Source organism: Kogia breviceps, chromosome 1, assembly GCF_026419965.1.
Source record: "Kogia breviceps isolate mKogBre1 chromosome 1, mKogBre1 haplotype 1, whole genome shotgun sequence".
Taxonomy (NCBI): Eukaryota; Metazoa; Chordata; class Mammalia; order Artiodactyla; family Physeteridae; genus Kogia; species Kogia breviceps.
The window spans coordinates 139,665,158-139,678,272 of NC_081310.1; the positions used below are offsets into that span (position 1 = coordinate 139,665,158).

The 13,115-nt window shown below is 39.2% G+C and overlaps 1 protein-coding gene across 1 annotated transcript in view; it reads left to right on the forward strand.

Moving 5' to 3' along the window:
• Positions 1 to 8,771: 8,771 nt before the first annotated feature.
• Positions 8,772 to 13,115, forward strand: part of NEGR1 (neuronal growth regulator 1) — a 921,576-nt gene continuing 917,232 nt past the window's right edge. Inside the window, exon 1 of the mRNA XM_067005821.1 lies at positions 8,772 to 9,407. Within this exon, the coding sequence (XP_066861922.1) occupies positions 9,232 to 9,407 (176 nt within the window). The 5' untranslated portion in view covers positions 8,772 to 9,231. The remainder of the gene's footprint in view (positions 9,408 to 13,115) is intronic.

Genomic DNA, 13,115 nt, shown 5'->3' on the forward strand with positions numbered 1-13,115 from the left:
TTGTCAGTTTCACAATAATTCAATTCCTTAAAATAAGTGTCTCTGTCTCTGTCTCTCTCTGTCTCTGGTTCCCAACAAGCTTGCAGGCCAGTTTTATACAATCTGGGGGAAGTTTTCAGCACTGATGTCCAAAAATGTTCATGCCATCATTGTCTATAATAGACAAGTAATGTAAAACATAATGTCTGTCAACAATATAATGAATTAATATATAATTGTATATTTATACTATACAAAGCTACATAGATACAGAAATGAAGGGCAAACAGTTGTACAACAGCACAGAAGAATCTTAAAATATGATATTCAGCAAAAGAGTTCAGATACAAAAATGGATATACTGTATAATTACATATTGTATGATTGATATGACTTTGAGTATGTAGAAAAGCAAGTCATTGTTTCAGAAGAATGCAAAACAAGTAGTAAAAATATAAAGAAAATGAGGAAAGGAGGACCTCATAGTGGTTACCTTTAGGGGAGAAAATTGGGGTTGTCATTGAGAAAGGATTTCCAGGAGGCTTCTGGGATACTGGCAATTTTCTGTTTCTTAGTCTGGGTGGAATCAAGTAGATGTTAACTTTAGTACTTGTCTAAGCTGCACTTTCATATTTTATGCACTTTCTGAAGGTTTATTGTGAAAAGCACACTGTCTGTCAGAACAAAAATAAAAAATATCCTGAATACGTGTGGATTTTATAAACTTGGAAAGGTATTTCGTATAGTCCTTTAAAGTTATTCCACTTTAAACCTGTCTGGTTTTCTCTAATATTAGGAAAAAACAATGATTTACTTCACTATGAATATCATAATTTACTACAAGAGCAATAAAAATCCCAGTAGTTGCTAGAAGTGGTCATGGAATGAAACGACAATAGCTAATTTCTTTCTGTATAGGATGAGATTTTTTTTTAATTGAAGTATAGTTGATTCATAATGTTGTGTTAATTTCTGCTGTACAGCAAAGTGATTCAGTTTTATATATATATATATTTTTTTGTTATGAAAAGCATATTAGTAGTACAAATTCATCAAAATAAAAAATTATGAATTCCAGTAAAGATGGCTTCATAAATTAATACAATGAGGTACCTCCCCTGCTATTCTTATATGATAGATAATATTTACATATTATCAATTATAGGAATATATGATAAAAGGGTAAACTTCACAAGTCTTATAGGGTTTGAAAACACATCAGATAACTATACAATTTACAACCATTAACTCAAAAAAAGGTCATAGACCCAAGTGTAACACTATAAAACTCCTCAAAGATAACACAGGAGAAAACCTAGATGAATTTGGGTATTGTGATGTCTTTTTAGACACAACACAAAACACACAATCCATGAAAGAAATAATTGATAAGCTGTACTTCGTTAAAATTTAAAACTTCCACTCTGCAAAAGACAATGTCAAGACAATGAGAAGACAAACCACAGACTGGGAGAAAATATTTGCAAAAGACACACCTGATAAAGTACCATCACCCAAAACTTACAAAGAACTCTCAAAACTCAACAATAAAAATAAACTGATTAAAAATGAGCCAAAGACCTTAACAGATAATTCATCAAAGAAGATATACAGATGGCAAATAAGCATAAGAAAAGATAAAGCACATCATATATCACCAGGGAAATGCAAATTAAAGAAGCAATGAGACACCACCACACACCTACAAGAGTGGCCAAAATCTTGAACTCTAACAATACCAAATGCTTGTGAGGTTATGTGGCAACAAGACCTCTTGTTCATTTACTGGTGGGAATGTATACACAATGGTACAGTCACTTTGGAGGAAATTTGGGGGTTTTCTTACAAACCAAACATACTCTTACCATATGATGCAGCAATCATGCTCCTTGGTATTCACCTAAAGAGCTGAAAACTTATGTCCACACAAAAACCTGCATATGGATGTTTATAGCAGCTTTATTTATAATGCCAAAACTTGGAAACAACCAAGATGTCCGCTAGTGGGAGAAAAAATAGACTGTGTATATCCAGACAATGGAATATTATTCAGCACTGAAAAGTAATGAGCAATCAAGTCATGACAAGACATGAAGGAATCTTAAATGCATGTTACTAGGTAAAAGAAGCCAATCCGAACAAAGGTTACATTCTGTATTATTCCAAGCATATGACATTCTGGGAAAGGCAAAACTATGGAGACAATTTAAAAAAAAAAAATTAGAGGTTGCCAGGGGAGAACTGAATAGTCAGAGCACAGAGGATTTTTACCATACGATATTAAAATGATAGCTACATGTCATTATATATTTGTCTAAACTCATAAAATGTACAACACCAAGAGTGAGCCGTAAGGAAAACTATGGACTTGGGGTGATTATGATGTGCCAATGTAGGTTCATCCTTGCTGAAACAAAAATGTGCCATTCTGGTGTGTGATGTAGTTACTGGGGGAGGCTATACATGTTTGAGGGCAGGGTATATATGGGAAATCTTTATACCCTCCTCTAAATTTTGTTGTAATCCTACAACTGCTCTAAAAAAAGTAAAGTCTTTAAAAATATATACAGTTTGCCCTTGAATAATGTGATGGGTAAAGGGCACCGACCCCTGCGTTGTGGAAAATCCGTTTACAGCTTTATAGTCAGTCCTCCATTTCTGAGGTTCCACATCCAGGAACTCAGCCACTACACTATAGTGTGGTACTATAGCAGTTCTTGAAAAAAATCTGCATACAAGTGGACCCACACAGTTCAAACCCGCGTTGTTGAAGGGTCAAATGTATACAAGACAAAAATCTCTGCAATCAGAATCAGAAACTTTTACAAAATAAAATGAAATAACATAAAAAATAAAAAATGAATACTAGTTTCAGAGTGTCATATTTTACATTTCTGATAGTCAAATAGAAAACATTAAATTTGACCTTTACTTTTACATACATGCACTTGAGTTTCCTAAAGTCCTTTTGGAAGTAAAACTCTTAAATAAATCTTAAATGAATAAGGATAGAGGTATTTATTAGTTTCTCCAGAACCCATGCAAACATATAAGGGTATGTAGTTGATATGTACTCACTACCTTACAAGTGAAAAGAATAAAAAAATTCAGTACCTTAAAAATAATTTCCATCCACACTTATCCTAAGACTTCTCATTCTGGTTTAAGCACTTAGGTGAAATTTTCACGGCCAGACTATGGAAATAGTTTGAAGATATTTGAAAGTATCCTTGAAACATCCTTCCAGCCCATGGTTCTCACCTCTTTACTTATCATCAAGGCTGGTATTTTAATAGATAAGATAATAAAAATGGTAAATGAGTGAATATATGATTTTTGCATGGAGTTATTCAAAAGGGAAATTACTTTGTTTTTCCTCTCCTTTATTCAATAGTCATTTCCTGAGTGCATACCCTGTAGCTGTCACTATGTAAAGAATACAAAGATTTAAGTTAGTTCTTGCCCAAAAGAAGCTCACCATTGACTCATACTCTTATTTAAACCACCACAAAATGACAATTTCTTTAAAAATGAGAAATATCCATTCAGCTCTGACTTAAATAAAAGAGCTCCAATGGGAACATCATGAAAAGATATTTATGTTCAGCCATTAAATTAATTACACCCCCACTAACCTGGGCTACTCAATCACATAGCAGGTAAATGCAGATACTGAATAGATGATGATAAGGAACTACTTTGCAGCTATAGAATTCAAATAAAATACTTTTGTTTTGACCACAATCTGCTTTATTATTTTGTTTGAAAAGCACAAGATGGTATATATCTAAAAAAATTTAACCTACAATGGAGAGTTTCTCAACCTAGTGTAATTTTTGCCACCCATCTACACTGGTCCACACAGCATTTAGCAATGTCTGAAGAAATTTTGGTTATCACAGCTACTTGCATCTACTGATGCTACTAGCATCTAGTAACTAGAGACCTCAGATGCTGCTAAACATTTTCTTATGCACAGGCCAGTCTCCACAACAAAGAATTACCTGGCCCAAATTATTTAAACTGCCTAGGTTAAAGAAGACATACAGATGGCCAAGAGGCACATGAAAAGCTGCTCAACATCACTAATTATTAGACAAAATGCAAATCAAAACTACAATGAGGTATCACCTCACTCTGGTTAGAATGGGCATCATCAGAAAATCTACAAACAACAAATGCTGGAGAGGGTGTGGAGAAAAGGGAACCCTCTTGCACTGTTGGTGGGAATGTAAATTGATACAGCCACTATGGAGAACAGTATAGAGGTTCCTTAAAAAACTAAAAATAGAACTACCATATAACCCAGCAATCTCACTACTGGGCATATATCCTGAGAAAACCATAATTCAAACAGACACATGCACCCCAATGTTCACTGCAGCACTATTTACAATAGCCCGGTTATGGAAGCAACCTAAATACCCATCAACAGATGAATGGGTAAAGAAGATGTGGTACATATATACAATGGAATATTACTAAGCCATAAAAATGAACAAAATTGGGTCATTTGTAGAGATGTGCATGGACCTAGGGACTGTCATACAGAGTGAAGTTAGTCAGAAAGAGAAAAACAAATAACATATATTAATGCATCTATGTGGAATCTAGAAAAATGGTACATGTGAACCGGTTTGCAAGGCAGAAATAGAGACACAGATGTAGAGAACAAATGTGTGGACACCAAGGGAGGAAAGTGGGGCGGTGGGGGTGGTGGTGGGATGAACTGGGAAATTGGGATTGACATGTATACACTAATATGTATAAAATAGACAACTAATAACCTGCTGTGTAATAAATAAATAAATAAATAAATAAAATTTAGGAAGTAAAAAAAAAAAAGAAATTACCCAGCCCATAAAAACTAACCACCCCGTACCCTGGGGCCCCCTGACTTCTGAGATGGTCCACACTCTGCCTGTGGAATGTGTTCTAGGTGGTTGAATATATATACATACATACATATATATATATATATCTGAATCACTTTGTTGCACACCTGATATTTAATACAATAATGTAAATCAACTATAATTCCATTAAAAAGTGCCTAGGTTGAGAAACCTTTCTATAAAGAAATATCCTCCCCCCCAACAAATATCCCAAGCTTTGTAGTTCTCATACCGACCTGCAAATCACCACTATAGGCCAGTTTAAGTTGGCAAGGTTCTCCAAGCTTAAACCAGCTTTATTCAAATATAGACCTAATTATGGCCCAAGTTAGAGAACTATTATTCATATGTCCTGTTTAAAAGGGCTTCCTGAGGGACTCTTTCAGGGATTACAAAGTACTCTCAATAGCTCTGATTAGGTCCTAGGACCTGTCTTGCTTAAAATTTCTCATGCCTACACAGTAATAGAATGAAAGATATATCTGGGTTTACTCACTATCAGAAAATAAACGTGAATTTATATTCAATTTTTTTTCCAAAATAACAATCTCATTTACATTGTCAATTAAAAATCAAGTTTATTAAACAAAAGAAGCATAAGAATCTTCCTTACAACATTACCCTTCCAAACCCCCTGAGGTCGGAGGACATGAAAAACAGGAGTGTAAACCAGTCTAGTTAAAGGCATAATCAATTATTAAAGTCAGGCTCCACCTTTCTCCTTCAATATTGGTCATCACATGTCTTCAAATATTTGAAGTTGAGCTTTGAAAACGAAGTAAGAGCACATGATTCAAGAGGAAGTAGTAGTAGTAGTAGTAATTCATTCCAATGTAAATTCCTAAAAACTCTGACCAAGGGAGTACCGTACTACACCCACTCCAACCCTCATTATCTAAAATGTTCCAACAATGCTGTTACCTACTCTCGATACTTATTAAAAAACAAACAAACAAACAAAAATTCTACTAAGGAACAATGTGCTATCTGAGCTGGGAGGTGTTCTTTCTTTCATTTCATTGTTCTTCGTTTTTGTTCTGGTTTTCTCTCAGGAGCCAAGACTTATAGGATTTAAGTCTCTGCTTGAAAGAAATCTAGGACCTCAAAAGCAAATACTAGAAACCCTGTAAAATCCTTTCTGATATATGCCCATAGAAAGGTTGAGGAGAAAAGAAAGTAATAAAAGCTTTGAAAATCATTTCTCTTCCCAGTCAGAAGGACAGTGAAAGTACATGCAGTAATAAGGCTACCCCACACAGCATTCTTGCACTCACTTTAAATAATAGTGATGCACATGTAAATAAGCTTTCCAGTTGTCCATGCATCTATAAACTAGGTTCAATTATTGCTTCCTCGGGATGGGTTTTGTGAGATTTCAGTGTTTTGTGATCAGTTGAGATAAAAACTAGAAATAAAGAAAATAAACTCTTTGCCTTTAAAGAGAAGTGACCCCAGTTTCCTTTCACAAGCCTGAAGGGTTGTTGTACATATTAAAACTGCTGCATAGCTCCATCCCTGGTCACAGATTCCCCCCTCCTTCCCCCCCTCCTGACTGAAGATGTCAGATCTCTGAGCAACAGCGGTTACAAAAGGATGCTTTTTCACAGCTTGTACTAGAAAACGCTGGCACCCCCTCCCTGCATAAAATAGCACTAAACTGAGTCACAATGCTGGAAGCTGTGCCTTCGGCTTCTCTTCAATGGAATCTAGATAATTTCTGGTGAAAATACTAAATAATACTGAGAAGTTTTGCCTATGTATACGACATGTCGATTCTTCTAATCCCCCGTTTGCCCTAGATAATTTTAAGCTTTATCCATTAGTGTACCACGCAAGAGAGAAAAACGCAGTTAACAAGACAGCAGTGTTACCTAGGTATCTGGCTTCAGTATTAGCAAGAGTCTGTCATTTGACAATTATTTCCCTAGCATACCAGACGGTAAAGAAAATGTTTTCATTCATCCGCAAATTACTAACATTTTGTTGATGTTTCAAAACGCGGTTGAATACTGTTGCACTCTCAATTTCCAAGCCGGATTTGAGAGTTAAGCTTGAATACTAGTAACATCAGTAACTCCTGCTGCAAACGGCTCGGGCCTTGAAGTATCACTTGTCACTTCAGCAGGGAGGTGATGCTGGTTAGGGGCTCTTCGATCAGTCAGTCTGGGTGGTCACAGGTGATGGGAACCTTTCCCTTTCCCCATATATCCTCATGCACTACTGTAAAAATCACTCTGAGCACCGCTACCGCCAAGCAAAACGACTCCCTGCCTGCCTCGTAAAGAGCTCAGTCTGGGGAGGCAGCCGGATGCTGACCCCTGCAGAGATTATTGCTTCTGTGCGCTTTGCCAAAGGACCTTGCTAGCATTATGGAAAACGAGTTTGGGATGTGCGAGGTTCTGCTGTATTTATTTCCTCCAAGGGATGAAGGACTGGGGTCAGCCGAAGAAAATCTTCCAAGACTGCTTAAGGGGGATAGGGTTGGAGGAAGGGGAGGGGTGAGCATATTTTTTAATTACTTGTTTCTTTCCTTCACTTCCCCACTCTGCTTCCCAAACTCCTCACTGAACAAGATTGATCGCCGTAACTGCTATCGACTCTTGCCTCGGTTCTCTCATTGATCTGCGAAGGGACCGGAATAACTAAAGGATCCTGAATCTGGAAAGGGGTTCAAGAAGGGAAGAAATAGAAAAGGGTAGGCGGCGGCCCCATGCCCAGCACCTCACTCTGCCTTGGGCCCCATGCCCAGCACCTCACTCTGCCTTGGGCCGGGACAGCGGCTCGCAGCGGCGGGGCGAGCTGCTACGTGGATGCGGCGGCGTAAGAAGAGAGGGTAACGGCTCTGCGCCGCCGAGTAGGAAGCCTATCCAAACGGGTTTGGAGTCTGTTAAAAAATATAAACCTGTGACTCGTTAAACCCGGTAACTTTGCCCTGCCTAGATTCGAACGCACTGATCATTCCGCTTGATAGGCTCAAACGGGTTAAACTGCCTCTTACATAACAGGACTGCCTGGCTGCACACAATTAAAACGCTTGATTGCAGTCTCTTCCCGACTCCATCCCTTCACGACCCGCCCTGCCCCTCCCAGCGCGCCTGCGTGCCGCGCGCGTACAGGCCCCGCGAGCTCGACTCGCGCGCATACACGGGCGCGCGCTTACTACACACACACACACGTCCACGCGCTCTCCACTTTGACTACACCTCTCACACACACAGAATTTAGTGTCAACATGCACGAGGTGCGGGGTGCAGGGGGACCACCGTCCAATCCTTAGCGACTGACCCATTAGACGCGCCAGCTGCTCTACCGCCAGGCCTTGCAAGCACCCCCCTCTTGTCCACTCAAAAAGCAGCCCCTCCCCCCCGCCCCCGTCACCATCTCTACCTATATCCGAAAAGAGGTAAAGAGTGAACTAGTTGGCCGCTTGTCAACTGTAGCGCGGCCGCCCGGGCGAGATTGGAAAGAAAAGAAAAGAAAATAAACAACAACACCTCAGTCCCTGGCGTCATGATGGCGCCGACCACAACTTGGAGGACTTAAAAGTTACGGTGCCTCAAGAGGTAAAACGCACCGAAGAGGGAAAGCAAAGCGCCCCTCTGCTCTGTTCACCTCAGCCCCGACAAGGAGACTTTTCTAGCGAAGCATCACTCTAGTGCGTATGACAGGAAGGGAAGCGTTCTATCTCCGATGCATCTCTTTTTTCCTCTCAGTTTGTATAATTGTGATATACCTCTTCCTGATTTTTTTTTCGTTTTCTTTCTTTTCTTCCCGCCCCCCCCCCGCCCCAATTCGTTTCCCCCCTCCCTGCTGCATCCCCAGTCCCCGGGCGGGGTTGCTAAGGAAACGGCCGCTTGGCAACGCGCGAGAGCCCGGGGCCGCCGGCCGCCGCTGCGCCCCGCGCTGCTTCTGCTGAGGGTGCAGCCGCGATTACAGCCGCCGCTCGCTCGCCCAGCCTCCGCCGCCGCCGCTCCTCCTCCCTCACTCGCCGGCGCGCTCGCCTTCTCGCTAGATAGTGCGCGAGCCGCCCGAGAATTAGCCACACTCCGGACTCGGCCAAAAGCAACCGAGAGGAGGTGTAGTGTGGTGCTAGGGGGTGGGAGGGGAGGGAGGGAGGGAAAGAAAAGAGGAGGAGGAGGGGAGGCAAAAAAGAGAGAAACAACACCCAACAACTAGAGGGGGGTTGGGGGGGAAGAAAGAAAAGAAACCCACCCATCCACCAAATTAAAAAAAAAAAAAATAGAAAGAAAAAAAAAATCCTGTGGCGCGCTGCCTGGTTCCCGGGAAGACTAGCCAGCACCAGGGGGTGGGGGAGTACGAGCTGAAAGCTGCTGGAGAGTGAGCAGCCCTAGCAGGGATGGACATGATGCTGTTGGTGCAGGGTGCTTGTTGCTCGAACCAGTGGCTGGCGGCGGTGCTCCTCAGCCTGTGCTGCCTGCTACCCTCCTGCCTCCCGGCTGGACAGAGTGTGGACTTCCCCTGGGCTGCTGTGGACAACATGATGGTCAGAAAAGGGGACACGGCGGTGCTTAGGTAGGAAGAACGTCGTGCTTTTTCGTACTTGTCTCAGTCTGTCTTTCTGTCTCTCTTTCCACCTTTCTTGCCTAATTTTTAAACCAAGTAATGATGCTGGTGGTGATCACTATCAAAAGACTACATTTCAGGAAATTCAGTTGCTGATTCTGCCTGGAGCCATGGCCCCTTTACCCCGGGGCAGGTAGCAAGCCGGACTGGTGATGCTAAAGCACTTTGCCGGAACGACAGGTAGCCCGGGGATGAGTGAAGTGTGAGGTTTAAGAGTGGCAGGTGCCACTTGGAAACTAAATTCACAAGGTCTCTGTTTTATTGTCATGGGGTACTCTTGGAGAGTCTGATAAGTTTATCAGGTTGTTTTTATTTTACTGCAGCCTAAGCGACTTTTTCAAACTGATGGCTGGCTCCCTGCCCCTGTGTATTTTCTCTCACTTGGACACTTAGGCTCAATTTCTCCCTTTTCAGTTTTCTTTCTTTCCTCTTACCACTTTTTCCCTTTTCTTTTTCTCCCTTCCTTTACTTTCTTTTTTCCATTTCCCCCTTTCTTCCTTTGCCTCTTTTCATTCCTTTTCTATTTTCTATTTTTCCTCCCTTTTTTCTCCTCATATTTTCTTTTTTATCTCTACCACTCTAATTTCTCACTTCTTATTTAACCCACTTTCCTCCACTCTACCTTTCTCCATTCCCCATTTTTCTTCTTCATTAATATCCCTGTTCTGTGATCTCTCTCTCTCTCTCTCTCTCTCTTTGACTCACATTTCCCAGCTCTTTCCCCATATCGGTTCCCATCCCTCTCAGACACACACGTATGTTCCCTCTAACCCCTTCCAGTACCATTTTGTCACCCTCATAAATGTCTCTTTCTTAACCACACTCCCTCACATACTCTTTCACATTCTCACACATGCTGGCACTTCCATACTCTCCCTAACAACCACTTTCACATTCAGATTCTCTTCTGCTGTCTAAAAGGCACACGCTCCTTCACTGTTCCACACATTGTCACTCACACATGTGTAAACAGTCTCTCTCTTTCCTCCCTCTATCCCCTCATCTTTCCCTTTTCCCATTTTAAGTTTTGCATTTGCTCACTCTCCCTTCTTCCCTTCTTTTCCCCAAGCTTGAGCATTGAAATGTTTTGTCATTAATGAACATCCATAGACTAATTTTATCTCTAAACAACACTGCAGATAAGCTAGAAACATTTTTTCTCCTGTGAAAATATAAATTGATAATCAGCAGTGCTTATATCTAAACAAGGCTAAATGCCCTTATTCCTTCATTTCGCATCGCCCTCCCTTCACCCCATGACACCTCCACCTGACATATATCTCAAATCTCCCTGAAAGATCTTCTTTCTCTCCACTGGGTGGTAGTTGGCTTGTAAGTGCAGATTGCACAAAATCAGTATATGTGGCATGTCTAAGGTGAAACAGAGTGGGATATGTTTTATTTGAGTCATGCAATATAGTTTAAATTTAATGATCTGGGATCTGGCTGTGGTAAATGATTTATACCTTCTAAAACATGCTTATGAGTCCAAATTCATCTGGAATACTATTGTAGTTTCTAATATACATTAATAATGTGCTTTTATAATATATGCTATCTCTACTGTAAACGCAAAATGCCACTGGATGTATACAAAAGGAACAAATGATTTGTTATAACTTAGTAAAATACCTTTCATTGTTGGTAAAAGAGATGAACTTTTGGTCACATACAGGATATACATTAAACCCTTGTTTATGTTCTTTATATTAAGTTTGTTTTGGAAGTTTAAACAACAGTAAGGTTGAAGCACTATCTTTAGAGGTTGCAAACACTTATCTTTGGAGCTGCAATCTATATGTTTGTAGCAGCATATTGCCTATTTGTATTAAGCATTAACACTTTGAATCTAAAGGATTTGATAGACTGCTTGTCTTTTAATGGTATATCTTAGGTGTTTTGTTTCTAATGAACAATCTAATAAACACTATGGCTAATTAAAATAACTGAACCCACGTTCTGCCTCTAGGAGACCTATGTTTAGTTCACTCATTGCTTCCAATAGTGAAGCTTCTCTAACTAGTGACACCAGTATCCTTCCTGGTTTGTTGTTTTGGTGCAGTCCTTGTTTACTTGTGTGCACTGTACCTCATCCATTTATATGCCATATCCTGAGTTTTGTCATATCTTAGTTTAGGGAACTTTTGAATTTTAAACTTTTAAAAGAGAATACAACCTCTGTCTCTTCTGAATAATGTTTCTAACCAATTACAGTGTATAATAAAATAAACAGAATCTTTTTTTTTTCATATGAAACAAATCCAATCTGCATTACTTTTTACTCAGAGTAATTTGCTTACAGTAATTCTAGAATTCTCTAGGGAGTATCCTATTTTTTATCTTTTTACATTGCCCACAGGTTTTAAACACTTTTAACATGTATATTTATAAGAAATCCTCTTTCTCTTAAAAAAATGTTAAATTGTGTCAGTTATTTTTCTTGACTCATCTGCAGCTGGTATTTGCTCTGTTCATAGACCAGTACAGAAGAGCTTCAGGACTAATTGAGTGTAAGTCAGGTGACACACTTTTCATCAAAAGTAATGACACAGAGTTATAGTTAATGTTTTCACTTTGGATACTTGGAATTGTATTTGATCTAATTATCTAATTCATTAGAAAACAAAACAAACAAAACAAAATCTTCCCTCATACATACACACCCTCATGTCAAAGCACAGAAACTAGTACTCAAGAGAACACTTTACTGAATTACATGAGATCATTTATTAAGCTTTACACAATATACTCTATTTTTAATGTAACACATTCCTCAAAGTATCTCTAATAAAAAGCAAGTAATGGCATAAAAGTTATCAAATAACTAAGTGCTAAAGGCCTGAAAGTGCAAACGTGTCAGTCAGTGACTCTGTTGCTTGTGGTTACGTTAATGAAACAAGTTTAAAGGTCAGATCATACATTTTTATCTCCTAAATGCCAGAATGTCTGTTTTAGAGAAAAGAATCAAGAAAAGCAAAACTTCCCTTAAGTGGTGTTATCATACAAAAGGGAATTCATTCTGTGATCCACTAACTGAATCTATCATTTTGTAAATCACCTTCTCTATTTGGCTTAAATAGAGGACTTATAATGAAGTTCCATTTAATTATTTCAACATTCTTATCATTTTAACTTTGCCTCTTAAGGTTAGTGAAGCAATATAGTAAATGTCAAAATGTCCATTATTTCTAATAATGATATTCACTGATAAATCTCTGAAGGATTCACTTGAGGTATTTGGACATTCTTGATAAAGTATTTAATGATGCATCTATTCACCACAATAACTTTGGTACTTCCCTTACCTAAACTTTAAATGAATGCATGGATGTCTAGCGTACATTGTAATTTGCTACCAATACAAATTAATATTTTCATTAACTTATGAGATACTAGATATTAGATTGCTACCACATTTAATACTTATTGCTTTTTTATGCTTAACAGAACTTGTTAATTTGTGTATAGAGAAATTAACTTTTTCTCTAGTTTTCAAGTTGCATTTTAAAGTACATGGAAGATCTGAATTAATGCTTCATGAGGTGACATAGCAAAGAACAGGAGATGCTAAAACCACATTGGTCATGTTTCAGGACCCAGTGTTTCTAGACCTAGAAAATCAAGGGGAACATAATTCTGCTCTGGCTCAATACATTA